At 38.1% G+C, this 22,943-nt stretch overlaps 2 protein-coding genes and 1 pseudogene across 2 annotated transcripts; 1 reads left to right on the top strand and 2 right to left on the bottom strand.

Annotated features, from left to right (window-relative positions):
* Positions 1–1,644: 1,644 nt before the first annotated feature.
* Positions 1,645–2,070, top strand: LOC145121968 (secreted RxLR effector protein 161-like). The gene has a single exon (XM_079057646.1). The coding sequence runs from the start codon at positions 1,645–1,647 to the stop codon at positions 2,068–2,070; it is 426 nt and encodes a 141-aa protein (XP_078913772.1).
* Positions 2,071–8,042: 5,972 nt separating this feature from the next.
* LOC145121967 (sulfite oxidase-like) lies at positions 8,043–9,988 on the bottom strand (annotated as a pseudogene).
* A 10,696-nt stretch (positions 9,989–20,684) lies between these two features.
* Positions 20,685–21,719, bottom strand: LOC145121966 (uncharacterized). Its single transcript, XM_079057644.1, has one exon. The coding sequence runs from the start codon at positions 21,717–21,719 to the stop codon at positions 20,685–20,687; it is 1,035 nt and encodes a 344-aa protein (XP_078913770.1).
* Between the last annotated feature and the right edge of the window lie 1,224 nt (positions 21,720–22,943).

Genomic DNA, 22,943 nt, shown 5'->3' with positions numbered 1-22,943 from the left:
ATGTACACAGTGATTTGTGTGATTTCCACTCTACTCCTCATTGGGAAATAAAAAGTATATGGTCACATTCATTGATGATTGTACTTGGCTTTGCTATGTGTATTTGCTTAATGCTAAAAAGGAAGCATTGGTAAAGTTCAAAATATACAAAATCGAGGTGGAATTACAATTGGGCAATCCAACTAAATGTCTTAGAACTGATCAGAGATGTGAATAGATGGATACCATATACTTCCAATCAGTGGGTATTATTCATGAAACCACAACACCATACTCGCCCGAACAAAATGGAATCGCCAGACACAAAAATCGAGTGTTCAAAGAAATGGTAAATTCGATGCTTTCTTACTCGGGATTGAGTGAGGGATTCTGGGGAGAGGCTATGTTAATGGCCTACTATTTTATGAATAGGGTTCCAAATAAAAAGATCAAAACAATCCCGTATGAACTTTGGTTCAAGAAATAACCAAATTTGAGCTTTTTTCTGGTTTGGGGATGTCAAACAGTTGTAAAAATCACCGAGCCCAAAAGAAAAACTTTGGGAGAATGTAGAATAGATTGCATATTACTTGGATATGCTAAACATTTCAAGGCATATAGGTTCTATGTAACAGAATCTAATTATTCATTATAAATTAACACCGTTATCGAGTCACAAGATGCAAATTTGGATGAGATGCATTTTTCATCGATTCAAAGGCCTAAGGATCTGACTTTTGGCCTTAATGAAGTGCAAAAACAAAAAATTCAAGAAGTTTTTGTTGTACCATAAATGCAAGAGCTTTGTAGAAGCAAAAGAGGTCGAATTGCGAAAGATTTCGGTTCCGACTTCCAAATGTATTTGGTGGAAGGTTCAAGGGATGAAAGTAATCTTGAATACTCTTATTGATATAGTATTGAGGATGATCATAAGATATATCAATAGGCGATGGAGTCTCGAGACGTTGTCTTTTGGAAGGAAGGGATTGATGATGAAATGTCATCAATTCTTGAGAACAACACGTGGGTGTTTTCTGATTTCCCTACAGGTTCTAAACCACTTGGCTGAAAATGAATATTAAAAAAGAAAATAAATGTAAAATAGTACTATTGATAAGTTTAAAGCCCAGTTGGTCATTCAAGGTTTTAGGCAAAAACTCGGTGTTGGCTATTTTGATATGTATGCTCCAGTTGCGCGTATTTCTACTATTAGAATGTTGATTGCCTTGGCAAGTATCCACAATTTGACTATCCATCAAAGGATATTAAAAAAACTTTTTTAAATGGTTACGTGATGAAGAAGTTTACATGAAACAACCAGAAGGTTTTGTTATGCCCCGTAAAGAGCATCTGGTGTGTAAACTGGTAAAATTATTGTGTGGGTTGAAACAAGCACCCAACCAATGGAATCAAAAGTTTGATGAGGTTATTTTATCCTCTTGTTTCAATTTAAACCAATATGACAAATGTTTTTATAGTAGATTAAATGGTGCTATTGGTGCAGGCGTGATCATTTGTTTATATGTAGATGACATGTTGATTTTTGGTACTGACCAAGATCAAATAGATGAAACAAAACAATTGTTGTCATCTAATTCTCCATGAAAGATTTAGGAGAGGCTGATGTAATTAATAAGAATTAAAAGGGTGAACAAGGGCTTAGTAATGACTCAAAGTCATTATGTTGAGGAAATTCTCAAACGGTTCAATTTTAGTGATTGTTCTCGTATGATCACTCCTATGGATTCAAGTGTGAAATTACGTAACACTGACATTCCTATTTCACCATTAGAGTACTCTAAGGCTATTAGTAGCTTGATGTACGCAATGACAAATACCAAGCCTGATATTTCTTATGCAGTCGGAAAATTGAGCAGGTACACTAGTAATCCTAGTGCTCAACATTGGCAAGCAGTTAATAGGGTGTTTAAATATCTCAAAGGAACCATGGATTATGGATTGAGTTACTTGGGATGTCCTTCGATCTTAGAAGGTCATTCCGATGCAAGTTGGATAACCAACATGGATGACCGTTCCTCAACAACTGGTTGGGTCTTCTTGCTTGTGGGAGGTGTTATTTCCTTTAATTAGTTAATTAATAAAAATCAGTTACTTAATTTACTCCAAATGATTGGCTCAGAATCGATGGAAGCTTACTATAAAAAATTAAAAGATCTAGCACACCAACTGGAAGATGTCGACAATCTCGTCACTGAAGCAAGACTTGTTTTGTAGATGGTTCGCGGGTTACCACCAAAATTTGATTTCTTCGGGGCGTATATCAATCAAAGCTCTCCATCATGGGAGACGGCTCGTAGCATGCTGCAACTGGAACAACACCGACAAACAGTTCAGAAAAATCAAACTCACACAGTCCTCGCTGCTTCTTCTGATGGTCGATCATCTCAAAACTCCACACCCGGTCAACGTGGTCAGACTCCCGCCTTCAACAACTACTCAGGTAGAGGTGTAGGCAGCCGCGGTCGAGGTCCACCTGGTCGAGGTCGTGGTAGAAGTTTCCGGGGTCGTGGAGTTCGAGGCCAACCAAATTAGAATCAAGGAAATCAATGGCGTCAACAACATTGGAACAACTCACAGCCATGGAATCCATCGCCATCTCCATACCCCTCACATGGTCTGACCCAGCCTACAAGTCATTGGGCTAATCACACATTCGTACCCAGCCTTGGAGTCAACATCACAACAGGGGCCCAACGGACAACCTCCGATGCAACCAACTGGTCCGATTGCTGCTCCTAGTCCCCAGTTTGCTGGTTATTCTTACTATAGTCCATCAGATTTGGAACAAACAATGCAACAAGTCCATCTCAACTCCAATGATCAGTCTTGGTACATGGACTCAGGCGCCTCGACCCATCTCACATCTGACCAAGGTAAGATCTCAAGTCCCATGGCTACTTCTCCTGTAACCTCGATTTTTGTTGGAAATGGTTCTAGTATTCCAATTCATGGGTCTGGACATTCTTCTTACACCACCAATCTCATTTATATGCCTTGAAAAACATTTTGTTTACTCCCTCCATTATGAAAAACCTTTTATCTATTCGTAAATTCACTATCGATAATCAAGCTTCTGTTGAATTTGACCCATATGGTTTTTCTATAAAGGACCTCAAGACTGGAGCTCTTCTTTCTTGACATGATAGCACGGGCGATCTTTACCCTTTCACGACACCATTCAATCCGTCTGCTCTCCTTGCATCCTCTCACGATCGCTGGCATGCTCGCTTGGGTCATCCGGGCTGTTTCAGATTTACTTCGTTCTAAATTTTCAATTTCTTGTAATAAACCTACAACTTCAACTTTATGCAATGCTTGCCAACTATCTAAACATACTCAATTACCTTTTTATGATTCACAATATATTACTTATTGTGACAACCCGAAATTTCTATCTTGTAAAGCCATTCAATTCAATCAAAGGTCAGACTAGTTTCTGTTACCTTTTAGCCTTGCTAAGGGTTATTATAGAAGTTTTAAGCCATGTACACATAGCACTTAATGCTATGAATTGTGAGTGAGGAATTTATGAGTTTCAAATTGAGCCAAGATCATCCATCAAGGGATGTTTACGGCTCAAGGTGGGTTTACGGCCGTAAACCCAAGCTTGGCCATAAACCCCTTCCTACTAGTATAGAATTCCTTAATTATTCTTCATTTCTCACATCATCAAGTCAAGAACACTCAAACTCTCTCAAGTATCATCAATGAAATCATCCTTGATCTTCAAAAGTGTAAGTGATTCTTCCATTCTTTATTGATATCCTTCTTATTCAAGTGAAACCTTATGATTTCATCCATGAATTCATCTCTTTTGGGTTTAGATCTTCAAAACACCAAGAACACACACTTGTTCTTTGGGCCGTAATCACCCTATAAGCTTCCAAAACATAAGTATCCTTTCCATATACTTGTTATCCATTAGAAGCTCTTGAATTCCAACCAAGAAACAACCACTCTATTCTTGATCTTCAAGAGTTTACGGCCGTAAACCCTTCATTGGGTCGTAAACCCTTCATAAGATCATATGGTGGCCGTGAACCCTTCAAGCCATGGTCGTAAACCCTTCATGAGATCAAGCCTAGGGCCGTATACTCCTTGGCCGTGAACACATCTTTGTGTGGCCGTGACCACCCTTTCATACAATCATATGTGATTGTAACACTTCATTCCAAGTGTTTCCTAGCACCTAAGGTTATTCCATTACATGATTAGTTGTTATATACACTAATTTATGTGTCATTATATGCTTAATAGGATATATGTGTCATTATATGCTTAATAGGATCCGTTTGTGCTCGAGACTTCACTTGGCATACTTAGCATCCTAATCAATCTTTCATTCGAATCACTCACTGCAGGTGAGTTCATACCCCTAAACTTATATTTTAAATGATTTTAAATGCTTTCATGGGCGGGGGGGGAATACAAGTTGAAAACAATATAGTTATAGTATCAATCACATGTGATTTATAACTATCAAACAAGAGGATTTCTTATACTTCAAAACGACACTCGGACAAACAACTGGTACCCTAAGTCCACAACCAAACAAGGAACAGGAAATAAAGCGAGTTATCAGTCCTAAGCCCTTTCAACCTTATTTATATAACTATATCTATATAAACATGATTTTGACAATATATAAGTTTAAAAGAGTTTTGTAAAACGATAAAGAGTTTATCATATAAAAGAGTTTTAACCATTTGAATGGTTATTGATGACTTGATGTCAGTTTATAAAATGATTTGAAACATATGTATGTATATATAAAAGTTCTTACAATCAGTTCAATACCTTTGGGTAGCAAAGGTGTACAAACATGATCAGTCATTCAAACAACAGTAATATTAAACTATAATAGGTATAGTTTAGAGGATTACTACTGACTATTTCTAGAACAATGAAACTTACAAGAGTCAGTTCATACATGAGTCAGTTCAAACATACTATACACTAGAATAGAAGGAACATACTATAACAAGAACAGTTCAAACATACTATACACTAGAATAGAAGGAACATACTACACTAATACAAGAACAATATAACATTAATGTGAGCCACTACTTCATGGCATGGCAATATACTGTTGTGTCACGCTTTGTAACCAGAGTCTCCTGGAGGGAGAGCGTGAGTTTGTGTATAGATCTATACGGGATTGACCATCCTAAACCTTGCTGCTAGCTAAAGTGGGACCTGCAGGTCTACGGGTGATGAATGTCATACCATTTCGACGTCTTTGATTGTCGTGTTTTGCTAGCCAATCAAGTATGGTTATAATCTCATCACATTTTACCTTAATTAAACAATTGGTTTAAGGTAGTTAGTACATTTGTAGTAACTATATACAATACTACTGTACATCGTCATTTTTGCCATTACATTCATATAGTGATCTTCTCACATAAACGGTAATGTAAACTATTTTCTGATAAAAATAGTCATATACTTGGGAAAAACACTCACTTTTACAAAAGAACAAACATTCAGAACAGTCGAGTCTTGGTAGAAGACTACTCTCCTTTTTAGTAGAAAATATAGGATTTTCTAGCAAGTATACAAACATTTACATCAAACACTTACAAACTTTACATCAAACATTTACAAACACTTTCATCAAACTTATACAAACATTTGACACTAAAATACTTATGAACTCACCAGCTTAAATACTGATCTACTCTTTCATAATAACTTGTATTCTCAGGTCAGCAGTAGATAGGTACCGATGACCAGGTTTTGAGAAGACGGAGCATGTTCAAGACTTGTCTTATATTTTGATTCATATTTTGGTGTCTTTCAAACTACACACAGAACACACTTGTATTAAATTTTATTATTAATGCAATGGATGATGTTGCTTGTTTTACTATTATGCATTGTTATGATATTGTACATAACGTCCTCCGCCCCCGAACGTTTCCGCCGTTCTGGTTTGGGGGTGTGACAGATTGGTATCAGAGCTCTGTTTATAGTGAATTGAGTATATGAACCCATAAAAGATATACAACTATAAACACATCGGGATTAAAATACTCTGACCAAGAGTTTATACTTTTAAATAATAAAATATTTAACTAAAGTATACATACAAACATTCATACTAGGATCAGTGTCATACTAGAACCGAAGAAAAGTATTGCGATTGTTGGACAGCACAAGTAGGCTTGGGGACATATAATCAGATCTGGGAGTGATATAGCCTGATCAACTATATCTTTCCGAGAAGTGATTAGCATGTGCCTAGGAATGGTTGTGGTGTTGCAGCAAGTCTAAAAACTTACCAACACTACTACAATGAAAACTTTAGAACAAAACATAAACTTAAAATACTATAGGAGTATTTTGTGTTACTATAATTACTTATTTGAGAACTAAAAGGTCTTTATTAGCAGGTCAATAGTTGCTGAATGGATACGCTAAGGTTATATGTGACTAGGGTGTCATAGACTTAGAATCTGAGATCTTTGCTTTATTTCCTGTTCCTTGTTTGGTTGTGGACTTAGAGTTAGGGTCACTTATTCGAAGGTCTATTCTGTTTCGGTTACATATGACTGGTATACACTACGCAAGTACTGAAGTAACTGGTAAGGATCAACCTATAATTATCTTAAGTAGTACGTTTATTAACTATTTCTTTTATCCCTATTCTCGCATAGATAACATGGCTGGATTCCATCTCCCCGATGACCCGTACTTTCCCAACCAAGGAAATGGTGGATGGCTCGATGCAGAGCCAGAAGAGAATCATGCAATTCCTTTAGATGAAGACTTCGCAGAAAACTTCCCAGATGATTCTGACTCCGAGCCAGAAGTCAATGATCTACCCCTAGTGGCTCCAATCCCAAATCCTAACCCTCGTCCGACTTTTCAAGGCCCGACGCCTTTATGGGCGGAGAACTTGGGCAGATGGAGTCAAGATCAGGGTCAACCCTTACCATACAACGGAGACCGAAGCTTCTACAATCTGAGCGAGGGAGGCTCAACAGACAGAATCTTGCCTATTCTGGTTCGCAGGGTTGCTCGAAATGACGAGCAGGGCAGGGCAGCCATCAACCGAGTTATGGAAGTTGATGCCGATGTGGGATTCAATACAATCCTCATTCGCCATCTACAAGCTACTCATGGAAGAACTCTGGACCACAATGTGGTCCTGTAGAGAGAACTTACAGCAACCCAAGCTGAAGTCAGGGAACTTCGAGCACGACAGGCAACGTTCGAAAGGCGTATGCTGGAAATGGAGCGTCATCAAGCAGAATCAAGGGCTCATCCAAGAGGTTCTCATCGCAAGTAGAGTCTACTCTACTTTGTCTTTTGGATATAATTAGGTCTATATATAGACCCTAGTGTTAATTTCGAGCTTATTTTAAAAACCTTGGACTTTCAGTCTGCTAGATCTTTATGTTGTCAAATTTTCTCTTTATGGTTTGATGTAAGACCTACTTCAAGGTCATTTTTCCTGAACTCGTTACATCTTTAATGCCAATGTTATTGACAAACATCTACTCTCATGGGAAATCTTTATCCAAATGCTTTCATCCTTCTATTGCTAGATCTCTATTTCAATCATACTCTCATCTGTTTGTTGGGCTATGGTGATTTAGTCCATGGTCCACTCTCATTATACTCACAATTGAGTTCTTACTATTATCCTCATCTTTGTAAACTTTTAGTTGAAAGATGCCTCCACGTCGATCAACGAGACGTAATCCTCCGATAACTCCAATTCAACCACCACTACCTCCTCCGCAATACAATCCACACTACTAGAAAACAACCCTTTAATGACGCGCAAACAATGACACGCGATGATAGAGTACACACATTTGTGCATGCCCTAAAAAATAATGTCAGTTTGCAAAATTTGAAGGATAGAGGACACACATTTTTGCGTGCCCTAAAATTAGTGTCAGAAAAAAAAGGAAATACGGAGAGCGCCTTTCATAAAATGTGTGTCATCTAAGTGTGTCGCTTTATATTTTTTTTATTGAAACTTGTGTTTTAAGGCGGGATTTCACCCGCCTATTGGATCCCAAAAATTAACCCCCCCTCTTCCAATTAGCAAGAAAAAGCCCTAGGGCCTTCGTCTTCATAGCAGCATCGCACCACCACCCAACCTCCGATCTCGCACTGCCAAGTGTCTCCGACCATCTTCTCCAACCATTCTTTCTTGTCGCACTACACCGATAACAAAATCCCCCATCATGATATTTTATTGTTTGTATTTCTGTCAACCGTAACTCAATCTCCAACCACACCACAATGATCTGTATCCAATCTGGTTTTTTGTTATTCACTTCTTCTTCGGTTCTGATTAGGTTTCGCCTTCCCCTGGTTCCAAAATAAGGTACAAAAGTGTTTCTTCATATTTGATTCTTTGTTTTTGTGTTGGATTTCCCAATTGTTTCTGTTTATCATCCTTTTTTTCTTCTTCAACGATTCCCTTCTCCTCTAACTACTTTCTCAGCTTTTCTCCTGACTTATACAAACTACAGCATCGAAAAAAACCTAATCTCACTTACAACAAGAAACCCCTAATTCTTTCCTTTAACTCATCTTCGCAAAATCAAGAACATACAACCATCGTCTATGAGAGTATTTATGTCTTCTTCCTCTTACAATCGCTAAGCGCTAACACCGAATATTGAAAGTCAATTGATCCTCCGTTCGAAGAAAAAGGTAAGCATTTTCCTTTATTTATTGCATTCCGTTAGTTCGACCTCATATTCTTCTATTCTTCGTCTTTTTTCTTCCAGATTATCAACTCTAGCCCTATACCGTGTTTTCTTTAAATGGAGAACCTTCAATTTAGGGCTTAATTCAAGAGTTGGAACTCTTAAACTCTAGCCCTATACCGTGTTTTCTTTGAGTTTATATGAGCTTCAGCTTCAAAAAGTATCGATGCCCATTTATCGCTTCTTTCTTCATCAGCAATGTATTTGACTCTAGGATTTTGGTATCTGGATGCCTCCATCCATCTTTTACCCCCATCAATCGATATATCAACTCTCTCAATCCCACGTCCACCTCCTGAAACTGCATATCCTTTTATAGCTATCTGCACATCATTTTGAATCATATAATCAATCTTCTTCTACACATATATATACTGTAAATACTACAAAATGCTACACCAACCTTTCCATTCTTCCCCACATTCACATCCTCCAAGGAGCATATTGCACTCTGCCAATAGAATCAAAAATCTTAATGTTAACTTCACTTTCAAGTTTCAACTCCCTGTTTGCTGTGGTAATAATATATATATATATATATATATATATATATATATATATATATATATACATATAGTCTTTCTGCTGAAAGAATCCATTTGTGGTCTCCTGGTAGACCAATCAATGTTGTCCCAATTTACTGTTGGTGGAAACATTTTATAGTCTTTCTACTGAAAGAATCCATGGAAAATAGTGATTGATACACACATACACTGTCTTCTTAGAAACAATTTACAAGTTTTTATAGTAATAAAAGTAAATAGGAATCTGAGCAGAGAGAGACCTGGTAGACTTGGGAATCTATGTTGATGGTATCCAACCACTTGACAGAACGAGCACCAATAACCCATGGGACTACTACTCCCAGTGGATACCCATGATCCCTATTCAGAGTCTTCATTCATATAATACAGTTTCACAAACCAATAAGTCAATAAGTAGTTAAACATTATGATAGCATTAAATACTTGTTTGTAGCTGTACCTCTCCATTCCTCTCATAAGCAAGCAGAACATCAGCTTCTGGATTTGTTGCCTGACTTAGTGGAATTAACGCCTTGTAAGGACCCCCTTTTTCCTCCTATGGAAGCAAAAACTGAATCCCATTACAGACAATAACACTTCAAAAAAGAAAGTAAACAGAAGAAGTAAATATATGATACAAACCTTGCACCTGTCAATGCTCACAAATTCTACATGTTTGCCACCGGCAGATGTGGTACTTGTTAACTTGGGATTAATATGTGTCATAATTCATGAAACCTTAGACAATTGCATTTTGACCATTTTTTTGACGTGTATTTGATAGTGTCATTTTCTTTGAATCTTGATAAAAAACCTTTTAGGAGAATCCTTCTTAAATTATAGCATCAAATCCTACACTTGATCCCTTAGTTTGCTGCGTAATTTGATAATGTAGTTCATTTGCTATGACTAATCCTACAAACACATAGATAAATTTGATTCATGTCCCTTTGTTTACTTGTGTGCCTTTTGCCTTTATAATAGTTAAACCATGTAAAGAGTAATGAATTGTATATTATGAAGCATAGATTACAATCCTATATATATATGTTAGATAGTTACATTTAGATACCCTCTAATATAAACACTATCAATAGACTATCTAAACATATGTCTAACATTCCCCCGCAAGCTGAGGGCGGGGAACGACCTGCAGCTTGGACCGTAAAAAGAGAAATCTTTGAGAGGATAAAGGCTTAGTGAACACATCAGCAATCTGATCATTGGTAGATATAAATTGGACTTTTAATTGACCTCGGGCGACTTGTTCACGAACAAAATGAAAATCTACTTCAACATGTTTTGTTCGGGCATGAAAAACCGGATTTGCAGAGAGATATATGGCTCCAAGGTTGTCACACCATAGCGTGGGGGAGAATTTTGTAGAAACTCCCAGTTCATGTAGGAGAGCCCTTAGCAAAAGCAACTCAGCAACAGTGTCTGCAAGAGCCTTGTACTCGGACTCCGTAGAGGACCTTGAAACAGTTCGTTGTTTGCGAGCATTCCAGGAGATCAAGTTGGACCCCAAATAGATAGCAAACCCTCCTGTGGAACGCCGATCGACCGGGCAGCCAGCCCAATCAGAATCAGAAAAGGCGGTAATTTTTGAGCCATCAGTAGGTTGCCAGCAACTATCAGTGAAGGCTTGAAGAGAGGAGTCCGAGTTGTGACAAAGAAATAAGCCAAAATTAGCAGTGCCTTTGAGATAGCGCAATATCCTTTTGACAGCAGACCAGTGGGTCTCAGTGGGAGCATGCATGAACTGACATACCTTATTGACAGCAAAGGCAATGTCAGGTCTAGAAAGTGTAACATACTGAAGTGCTCCAACAGTTTGTCGATAGGCAACAGGGTTGGAGAGGTATGGACTATCATCGGGAGTCAAGATCTGAGTAGTACTCATGGGAGATGATACCGGCTTACAATCAGTTAGACCAGAGCGTTGAAGTATGTCCAAAATATACTTGCGTTGGGACAAAAGAATGTCATGGCCATGGGGAACAACTTCAATACCCAAGAAGTAATGAAGTTTGCCAAGATCTTTAATGGCAAAGGTAGATCCCAGTTGATGAATGATCTGATCGATAGCCTTAGTGTCATTACCCGTGACAATAATATCATCCACGTAAACAAGAACATAAATAATAACACGGCCTGTTTTGAGAATGAAGAGAGAGAGATCTGTTTTGGATCCTAAAAATCCAAGACGGTGAAGAGCCGTCGACAGTCGAGTGAACCAAGCTCGTGGGACTTGCTTGATTCCATAAAGAGATTTGTGAAGAAGGCATACATGATCGGGCTTGCGAGGATCAACAAAACCTGGTGGCTGTCGGACATAAACTGTTTCATTGAGATCACCGTGCAAGAATGCGTTTTGGACATCCAACTATCGTAAGGGCCATTTGTTTGTCACGGCTAGGGAAAGAATCACTCGAATAGTAGTGGCTTTGATTACCGGACTAAAATTCTCGTGGTAGTCAACGCCCGGTTGTTGTTTGAACCCCTTAGCGACAAGTCGTGCTTTGTAGCGAGAAACTTTTCCCTGTGAATCTTTCTTTAATTTGTACACCCATTTGCATTCAATTATATTGGAACTGTGCAAAGGAGGAACAAGCAACCAGGTTCCATTTTTTTGAAGTGCCTGGAATTCATCAAGCATCGCTTTACGCCATTCTGGAAACTTGTTGGCAACAGAAAACGAAGTGGTTTCGGTAAGAGGGGAGGAAGGTACAGTGGCAGTGTATGCAGAGGGGCTATAAGGGGTTTTACGCTTAGGATTTTGGCGAAGGTTAGAAGGTCGAGAGCGTGGGGGTGGGGGTGGGGGTGAGGATGGGGGTGGTGGAGACGGAGGTGGTGAGGTAGGATATGTAGGTGTAGGAGTGTCGTTTTCATTGGTAGTGGGTGCTTCGAGATATAGCTCTAGTGTGCTTGCAACATGAGTGGGAAAAGTGGAGACATAAATGGGTGATGTATTGGGGTTGGATGGTGATGGTGAAGAAGAGTGAAAAGGAAAGACCTCTTCATTGAAGCGGACATGACGGACAATGTAAATGCGGTCTGTGACAGGGTCAAAGCATCGATACCCGTGATGAAGAGGACTATATCCCATGAAGACACATGGAGTGGAGCGAAAATCCATTTTGTGTCGGTTATATGGTCGGAGGTGTGGGAAGCATTGACAACCGAAAACCCGAAGAAATGAGTAATCGGGTTTTCTATTGAAAACATGCTGAAAAGGTGACTTGTTTGAAGAGATACGGGATGGTAGATGATTAATGAGATAGACAGAAGTTTCAAAGGCAAAATGCCAAAAACGTTGTGGAAGATTTGCTTGTGCAAGAAGGGCTAGACCAGTTTCAACAACGTGACGATGGCGACGCTCAACAATGCCATTTTGCTCACTAGTGTATGGACATGAACGTCGATGGGTAATTCCAAGAGAGGTGAAAAAAGGAGATAGATTGCGAAACTCACCCCCCCAATCAGTTTGAACAGTTTTGAGCTTGGAATTAAACTGTCTTTCAACTAACGTGACAAAGTTTTTGAAGGTGGAATAAACATCGGATTTGTGAGCTAACGGGTAAAACCACATATAACGAGTATGATGATCAACACATAACATAAAGAAGCGATAACCATCAGAAGATAAAACGGGTGCAGGTCCCCAAACATCACAATATATCAAATCTAAAATATTATTGCTTTGAAAGTTGGAACTAGATAATGATAATTTGGAAGATTTCCCAATTGAAAAGATGAACATAATGATGAATATTGTTTTGTAGAAACTGGTAAAGAACAACTAGAAACAATAGAACTAAAAACACGTTGATGTGGATGACCAAGACGTTGATGCCAAATGGTTGAGGAAGCTTTGGTGGTAGTGAAAGCAATCTTAGGAATAGACTTGAGTTGAGGAAGGCGTATGGAATAGAGACCATTATCACTTGGACCTGTGAGAAGAGTATTGCGAGTTGTTTCGTCCTTCACAACAAAAAAAGAAGAATGGAATTCAAACAAAACATTATTTTCATGACAAAATTGTTGAACAAACATAAGATTCTTTTTAATTGTCGGAACATGAAGAATATTAGAAAGAGTGAAAGTTTTGTGAGGAGAGTAAATTTTGGTAGAGCCAATGTGAAAAATAGGAAGAGGTTTACCATTACCAACATGGAGAGAGTCAGAGCCATGATAAGTCTCTGAAAAATCAAGGTTAGACAGATCAGGTGTAGTGTGGGTGTTAGCACCGATATCGGGAAACCAGGTTGCGCCTAAATTTGGGTCGTGATCAGAAAAGGCAGCAAAATTGGCCTGAGAAGGTTGTCGTGTTGGGGCAGAATTTTGCTGATTTGGACAATGAGAGGGTAGATGACCGATACCACAATGATTACAATGACCATAAACTGTATTTTGAGTAGAGGCCCATGAAAATTGTCTAGAACCAGAACCACTGTTGCCACTATTATCACGCCCCTGATTTTGATTTTGAAATTGATTGCGAGAATTATTGTTGCGGGTGTTGCCACGACGATTGCCTCGATTGTTGTTGGGTGGACGTGAGGCATAGAAAGCTTGTGGAGAAGGCTGTTGGGAGGCGATAGGTTTCAGTTGAAAGCCTAACTGAGATGCCAATTGTTGAAGACTTTGAATGGTGTTTCCAGTAGAAGTAGCAAAAACCTGTGGTGATGCAGTGACGGTAGTTGTAATGGGTTTGTTGATCATGTAATCATGATCACTTAGAAGACCATGTAACTCGTTGAAGCTGATTGGTGGGTGACGAGCCAAGAGAGTCGACTTCAAACCATTGTATTCTTCCCGAAGTCCCGATATTGCATGCATAACAAGATCTTTATCCTTCATTGGTTCACCAATGTTGGCAAGGGTTGTGGCATATTCTTGAGCCCTGTGAAGATTCATCGCCTTTCATGGCAATTTTAAGAAGCTAGGTTTTTAGTGTGTATTCACGAGAGGCGGTATTTGGTGAGTATGCCCGTTCAAGGGCTAGCCACAGTTCTCTAGAGGTTGCTCCTTGGACATGTTGAAACGAAGCTTCAGAGATGGTGGATATGATAATCATCCGGACATGTTCATCATTGGCTATCCACCGGGGATAACTAGGGTTATCCGTGATTGCGTCTCCAGTTCCCACTTTCTGTGCTGGACAGGGTATCGTGCCATCTACATAACCAAATAAATTGTTGGTGATGAGAAAGGGTTCAAGCATTGCTTTCCAGTACCCATAGTTGGTGGGAGAGAGAGTGAAAGCAAATTTATGGGAGTTATGTGATGTCTTTTCTGCAATAGAGAAGGCAGTAATAGTAGCCATGCGAGTTTCAGTTGATCACCAGTGATTGGAGTTGAGCACATGATGAAGCCGTAAGAGGCTTTTCTGCAGTTAGGGTTTAGAGCCGTAAGGTAGGGTTTACTTGGCTCTGATACCAAGTTAAACCATGTAAAGAGTAATGAATTGTATATTATGAAGCGTAGATTACAATCCTATATATATGTTAGATAGTTACATTTAGATACCCTCTAATATAAACACTATCAATATACTATCTAAACATATGTCTAACAATAATTGATGATGTAAGATGTAAAATCCCTACTTCTTGAATCTTGAATCAACCCCATTTGTGAAAACAACCATTATGTTTTGAAAACATTAACTTTTTCACCTTAGAATGTAAGATCAACCCCATTCCTTGAATCTTGAATATTAAATCAACCGCATTTAAGATGTAAAATCTATTTATTTGTGAATGTGAAATTTAATTTTAAAATTAAAGTTACTGTTTACTAAACACTGTTAATGTTGACCAAAACCAAGTAATTGTTTCTTGTATGCAGCTCGAAAGAGAGTTCTTCACCGAATATGGAGAGGCAGGAAGATATGAAGTTCAAGACGTGGTTGGAAAAGCCAGTTATGGTGTTGTAGGGTCTGCCACTGATTAGGCTTATTGATAAGTTTCAACTGGTGCCGAGTTTATTTACTTAATTACCCCTCCCTCCTTCTATCCCTCTTTAATGATAATGATTAGGCTTATTGATAAGTTGTTGTCTGATATTTATTAGGATAAGAATGCGGTGACAGTGTTCAGTGCACCAAACTACTGTTATAGATGTGGAAACATGGCTTCCATTCTGGAAGTTGGAGAGAACATGGAACACAATTTTCTTCAGTTTGATCTCGCCCCAAAGCAGATTGAACCAGACACAGCCCGCAAGACTCCTGATTATTTTTTATAAATATAATTAAACTTTCTCCTCACTTGTTCTTCTTTGTAGATACAACTGATAATGATAAGAAAACAAGGTAAAAGTTGGAATATGCAATGGAATGGAATGGAGTGAGTCATTCCATTCCATTTCTTCCTTCTTTATTTTTCTTTCTCTTTTTTTTCTAATGATCAAAGTTCTTGTTGTTAATATAAGTTGCCATGTTCTTTTTTATACTTGATGCACCTTTTATTTGCAGACTTGGCATGTGCGTACTCCAAGGACTATTGTTAATATCAATTGTTTCTTGTTGTTAATATGGTTGCATGTTTTTGTAATTTATATTTTTTATTTATTTTTATGTCAGCGTGTCCTTGATGCCCTTTTCCCTTCAGTGCTTGGTGGCACATGTGCCATTCCTGGTGCCTTTGGCTGTGGGAAAACTGTTATCAGTCAAGCTCTATCCAAGGTATATTATTTGTCAATTACTCATTCTAAATATTATATGCTGAAACTATTATTATTATTATTATACAGGTAAAATGAATTCTTAGAGTAACAGATTTGGTGTTTATGATTCTATTTAATTTGTTCTGCTCTTATTTATGTCCTTATTAATGATACCCCATTCATCAACTTTGATGTATCAAGTTGCATGTATTTTCCTTGTCATATCTAATTTTTGGAAGAGTATGAAATGAGGAATGGGCATGGTTATGTTCTTTATGCACAGTGCTTCTTACTTAAAAAACAATGCTATTACCATGAGCAAAGATTGTCCATGTCATGTGCTTTGAGGAGTATCTGATAATCTTAATCTTAAGTTGGTTGCAATGTGACAGGTATCAGGACCAGTTGTCACTGCAGATGGAATGGCTGGTGTTGCTACATATGAACTTGTCCGTGTTGGACGTGCCAATCTTATTGGAGAGATTATTCATTTGGAAGGAGATTCTTCTACAATCTAAGGTATTTTGGTCTTCTCTCTCTCTCTCACACACGTACACACAAACACACATGCATACACATCATGAAGGATCTTTATGTTTCTAAACATTGAGAATAAAGTGTCCATTGTATTTCAGTTTATGAAGAGACAGCTGGATTGATTGTGAATGATCCTGTTTTACGGAAACACAAGGTATTTATTGCATATTGTAACTTGCTTTAAGATGTTGATAATCTGGAAATCAATTACATTAACCTCTTCACTTACCTTCAGCCTCTGTCAGTAGAGTTGGGCCTTGGAATCTTGAGGAACATATTTCATGGTATTCAGGTTTGTAATATTTGTTTTCTCTTGTTGATGATTTGAAAGTTGTTACACTTATTGCACAACAAATCTTTAATCTTTCTAACAGCTTCTTACTTCACTCATATATACCTTTTTATCAACTCATTTCTTCAGAGGCCTATGAAGACTTTTGCTAAAATATCAAATGATGTGTACATCCCACGTGGTGTATCTGTCCCAGCACATGACGAGGACATCCTTTGGGAATTTCAACCGAAACGATTAGGTGATTTACAATTATAAAGTTTCCCAAAGGTTTCATTTTCATGTTCATGAAGATATTTATTAGTTATAATTTGATGGTTTGGTGCCAGGTGAGGGAGACCTTGTGACAGGTGGCGATCTATATGTTGTAAGTCATAATATTCTTGATTGTTTATAGAAATGCAAGAGTGCTTTTGTACATAATCATTAGGTGTTTACTTTCTTCTCATTTATTTATATGAAGACTGTATTTATTCTATGCTCCACCACTCTCTCCATTAGTGTATCAATCTTTTTTTCATTCACTGATTGTATAGGTTTCTGTTAATTACAAGTCTAGCATAAGTAATAGTGGTATTGGAATGATATGCAGTGTATTCCCTGAAACCCTAACAAGAATGCTTGTTGCTCGATGACCTAACATCACATCAAGTAATTTATTCACTTACTTTATATTCTAATAACCATTTTCTCAAATTGACACCAATTAGCATTTCATTTTGATTTTAATTGTGTATAATCAGGTGGTATCCAGTTTGCCACAGCCCAGTTGCCACTTGTGGAACTGATGAATCACAACTGCCCGATCTATCTGCCCGGGTATTAACCAACAGATATACACATGCCCCAATAGTGAACTTGATACCCGTGTGACAACAGTCAAATTCAAGTCAAAGTCAAAGTCAAAGTCAACAAGTCAAAGTCAAAGTCAACAAGTCAAAGTCAAAGTCAACAAGTCAAACCGGTCAAACTTAACTAGTACTTGTATGTTAAAATTTATTCTATGTATAAGAATGTGCATTTTTATGTCAAAAATTCAAGTGTCTCGGAGAATCTATGTGTTTATCAATGGGAAACCCTGAGAAGGGAGTTAAACGCATCAAAACACGACTATGGACCCTTTTGGGGACTTAAAACAATCATAAACGAAGCATAACGGGGTTCACGAACCTTGCATTACGAGATTATACAATAATAATGGCTAAAATTAAATCTCTCCCAAATCTCTCTCAACTTTTTATAGTAATCCGGGTCATCCCGACCCTTAACTTGGCCAAAAACCGCTTGAATCGGGGAGTTATATCGAAAAACAGCTAAATAGGGCCGAAACCCTTCTTAGGAACCAAACCCTCTTAGAGGCGAACTTCTTAGAGCTGAACCCTGCTAAGACCGAAGCTTCCTTAGTTGGACCGAACTACATAGAGCCGAAGGTCCCTTCAGGACCGAACTTAGCCCCTCGGACCGAACCTCTTGTGGACCGAAGTCAGAACCGAAACCTCCTACAACCAAAAACGAATCGAGCCTTCGGTCCATTTCAGTCCTGTCAGCTTTGGGCCTGATCCTCCCCTTTGGTTCCTTCTCCCACTTTCGGTCCTCATCTCCAAAGGACCGAACCCCTTGCAGGTTCGCTCCTTATGTCCGGTTTTCGACAACTTTCGCCTGTTAAGCCCGTTTTTGACGGGGATTTTTCACCAAATTCATATTTTTATCATTTTAAACTCCCTAAACTCATATTTTATTCATTTCTCAAGGATTTATTAATTAATTATAAATCATTATTTTACATTAAGAGAAATATCTAAGGATGTTTACACCACAAGTGGGTCAAGTGTGCCCACTTGCCTTCCATGTGTCATCCTCTCATTTGTACAACCCTATCCACATCACACAAACCAAGGCAAACATCCTTTCAACTTTGCAACTTGCTCCAGCAACATCTATATAAAGAAACCACTGGAGTAACTTCTTGAATTCCTTGATCATTTCCTTCACTTACACACTTCTCTTACCCCTCAAGAAAGCTTCTTTTCTCTCTACTTCCAGCCACTTTTTGGAAGTGTTCTTGAGCTATTACTTCAATTCTTGGTAAGTATTTCATCTAAACTCAAGTGTTATTCCATGTTTTCATAACATCCTTGAATCATCTACACACATTTTAACACCAAAAATCGTTCTTAGGATCATCCAACACTTCACGTGTTCATCAAGAGTTCTTGACTTGATACTCCTCGTCTTCGACCTTCCACTCTTCAACAAAATCACTCAAGGTGAGTTCATACCCCTACATTTTCCAGTTTTCTTTAGTTTTTAGGGGGGGGGGGGGGAATACAAGTTAAAACACCAAAACCTGTTTAAAACTTAACTTGACAGCTTACAACAGAAAAGTTGTGACCTGTTTACGAACTTTTTACCCGACTTAAACTTAATATTTTTTAAAACTGTACGATATGCAAGTAGTTCAGGTTTATACCTTTAAAATGACTACTTGCACATCTCTATACGATTTTTATACAATTTATGGTGATTTTTACAAGACTGACTATCACTGCAGCAACAAAATCGGATCAGGTTGTGAAGATGAACATTTTCACATTGGTTTGAGACCACCAAAAATTATAGGAAACTTTATGAATACAGTAGACTCTTTTTCCAAACTCTCAGAGTTTACGGATTCAGTTTTCGACTTACGATGATTTTTCTATAAATACTCTAAAACAGTGACAGTTAAGGGTAAAACTGTCAAAACGGATTTAAGAGTTATTCACACCTTGTAACATGTTAAGCAAGGTGTGTAAGATTTACAATTAGTATTTTTAATGTCATTCTTATTGAAATACAAACTCATACACATCAAGGTTTCATTAAATCATTACACACTCCTGATAAACTATAATAGGTATAGTGTGAACACCTTCAGGGTACTCTTAAGTACAACCGTGAACTTGTTAATGAATAAAATTGTGAGACATTCACCTTCAGGGTACTCTTAAGTACAACCGAAAAGTCCTGTAGTTATAACCAGAATCTCTTGTAGGGAGAGCGTGATAGTTGTGTATAGATCTATATTGGGTCTGACAAACCCGCACCTAAGCTGCTTGCAACAGCTAGACCGGCAGGTCTGTGGTGACAAATGTCATAACATTCCGACTCCTGATGAACGTCGAGTACGAGGTCTTCGAGTTTTAGCATGGTTATAATAACTCACATGGGGAATTAACAAAACACATAGTTCACGGGGATTTAAGATTTCACAAAAAGGAGTTTTATTTAAATATAAAACCACACATAAGTATGACGAGTTACTTACATATATACTAAGTCTTGGTTCAGTTAAGACTACAACAAACCTTTTAGAAAATATTGGATTTTCTGGAAACAAACTTGTAACAAACTTTAAGGAACAACATCCATTTTTCATTTATAAATTGCTTATGCACTCAACAGCTTTAATGCTGATAATCTTTCAAAAACAACTTGTATTCTCAGGTATTCAGTAATACAGGTAACCACAAGGTTTTGAAGGCAAGACGCTAAGGCGCATATTTCTTTTGAACTATTTTGACATCATATGTAATTTATTTGGAAACATGTATTTTTGCAACGATGTAACCTTTTAAATTATACTTATGATGGTTGTGTTTACTTTCTTCACTATGGTTATGATACTGAGCATGACGTCCTCCGACCCCGAACGTTTCCGCCATTCCGGTTTGGGGGTGTGACAACACGAGACTAAAACACCCACAGTATAAAACTCTTATTGGTAGATCATTTTGATTCCACTCTCATACATACCATGTGTATTATTAATTAGTTGATATTGATATTGTACAACTGACATGATTATTGTGTAGGATTTCCGTGTTGTTTTTGATCAAGAGTTGGGATAGTTAGGGAAAACCTCTTAATACATGAAGGGTTTCAGAGCTTCTTAGGAATAGACTTGAGTTGAGGAAGGCGTATGGAATAGAGACCATTATCACTTGGACCTGTGAAAAGAGTATTGCGAGTTGTTTCGTCCTTCACAACAAAAAAAGAAGAATGGAATTCAAACAAAACATTATTTTCATGACAAAATTGTTGAACAAACATAAGATTCTTTTTAATTGTCGGAACATGAAGAATATTAGAAAGAGTGAAAGTTTTGTGAGGAGAGTAAATTTTGGTAGAGCCAATGTGAAAAATAGGAAGAGGTTTACCATTACCAACATGGAGAGAGTCAGAGCCATGATAAGTCTCTGAAAAATCAAGGTTAGACAGATCAGGTGTAGTGTGGGTGTTAGCACCGATATCGGGAAACCAGGTTGCGCCTAAATTTGGGTCGTGATCAGAAAAGGCAGCAAAATTGGCCTGAGAAGGTTGTCGTGTTGGGGCAGAATTTTGCTGATTTGGACAATGAGAGGGTAGATGACCGATACCACAATGATTACAATGACCATAAACTGTATTTTGAGTAGAGGCCCATGAAAATTGTCTAGAACCAGAACCACTGTTGCCACTATTATCACGCCCCTGATTTTGATTTTGAAATTGATTGCGAGAATTATTGTTGCGGGTGTTGCCACGACGATTGCCTCGATTGTTGTTGGGTGGACGTGAGGCATAGAAAGCTTGTGGAGAAGGCTGTTGGGAGGCGATAGGTTTCAGTTGAAAGCCTAACTGAGATGCCAATTGTTGAAGACTTTGAATGGTGTTTCCAGTAGAAGTAGCAAAAACCTGTGGTGATGCAGTGACGGTAGTTGTAATGGGTTTGTTGATCATGTAATCATGATCACTTAGAAGACCATGTAACTCGTTGAAGCTGATTGGTGGGTGACGAGCCAAGAGAGTCGACTTCAAACCATTGTATTCTTCCCGAAGTCCCGATATTGCATGCATAACAAGATCTTTATCCTTCATTGGTTCACCAATGTTGGCAAGGGTTGTGGCATATTCTTGAGCCCTGTGAAGATTCATCGCCTTTCATGGCAATTTTAAGAAGCTAGGTTTTTAGTGTGTATTCACGAGAGGCGGTATTTGGTGAGTATGCCCGTTCAAGGGCTAGCCACAGTTCTCTAGAGGTTGCTCCTTGGACATGTTGAAACGAAGCTTCAGAGATGGTGGATATGATAATCATCCGGACATGTTCATCATTGGCTATCCACCGGGGATAACTAGGGTTATCCGTGATTGCGTCTCCAGTTCCCACTTTCTGTGCTGGACAGGGTATCGTGCCATCTACATAACCAAATAAATTGTTGGTGATGAGAAAGGGTTCAAGCATTGCTTTCCAGTACCCATAGTTGGTGGGAGAGAGAGTGAAAGCAAATTTATGGGAGTTATGTGATGTCTTTTCTGCAATAGAGAAGGCAGTAATAGTAGCCATGCGAGTTTCAGTTGATCACCAGTGATTGGAGTTGAGCACATGATGAAGCCGTAAGAGGCTTTTCTGCAGTTAAGGTTTAGAGCCGTAAGGTAGGGTTTACTTGGCTCTGATACCAAGTTAAACCATGTAAAGAGTAATGAATTGTATATTATGAAGCGTAGATTACAATCCTATATATATGTTAGATAGTTACATTTAGATACCCTCTAATATAAACACTATCAATATACTATCTAAACATATGTCTAACAATAATTGATGATGTAAGATGTAAAATCCCTACTTCTTGAATCTTGAATCAACCCCATTTGTGAAAACAACCATTATGTTTTGAAAACATTAACTTTTTCACCTTACAATGTAAGATCAACCCCATTCCTTGAATCTTGAATATTAAATCAACCGCATTTAAGATGTAAAATCTATTTATTTGTGAATGTGAAATTTAATTTTAAAATTAAAGTTACTGTTTACTAAACACTGTTAATGTTGACCAAAACCAAGTAATTGTTTCTTGTATGCAGCTCGAAAGAGAGTTCTTCACCGAATATGGAGAGGCAGGAAGATATGAAGTTCAAGACGTGGTTGGAAAAGCCAGTTATGGTGTTGTAGGGTCTGCCACTGATTAGGCTTATTGATAAGTTTCAACTGGTGCCGAGTTTATTTACTTAATTACCCCTCCCTCCTTCTATCCCTCTTTAATGATAATGATTAGGCTTATTGATAAGTTGTTGTCTGATATTTATTAGGATAAGAATGCGGTGACAGTGTTCAGTGCACCAAACTACTGTTATAGATGTGGAAACATGGCTTCC

The sequence above is a fragment of the Lactuca virosa genome, chromosome 6 (genome assembly GCF_052849685.1).
Source record: "Lactuca virosa cultivar CGN04683 chromosome 6, Lactuca_virosa_CGN04683_v6, whole genome shotgun sequence".
NCBI classification, from domain to species: domain Eukaryota; kingdom Viridiplantae; phylum Streptophyta; class Magnoliopsida; order Asterales; family Asteraceae; genus Lactuca; species Lactuca virosa.
This window is presented reverse-complemented; position numbering and strand designations above follow the sequence as displayed.

Excerpts from the sequence above, each read along its gene's own strand:
- LOC145121968 (XM_079057646.1), top strand. The coding sequence starts at position 1,645 with ATGACTCAAAGTCATTATGTTGAGGAAATTCTCAAACGGTTCAATTTT.
- LOC145121966 (XM_079057644.1), bottom strand. The coding sequence starts at position 21,719 with ATGAATCTTCACAGGGCTCAAGAATATGCCACAACCCTTGCCAACATT.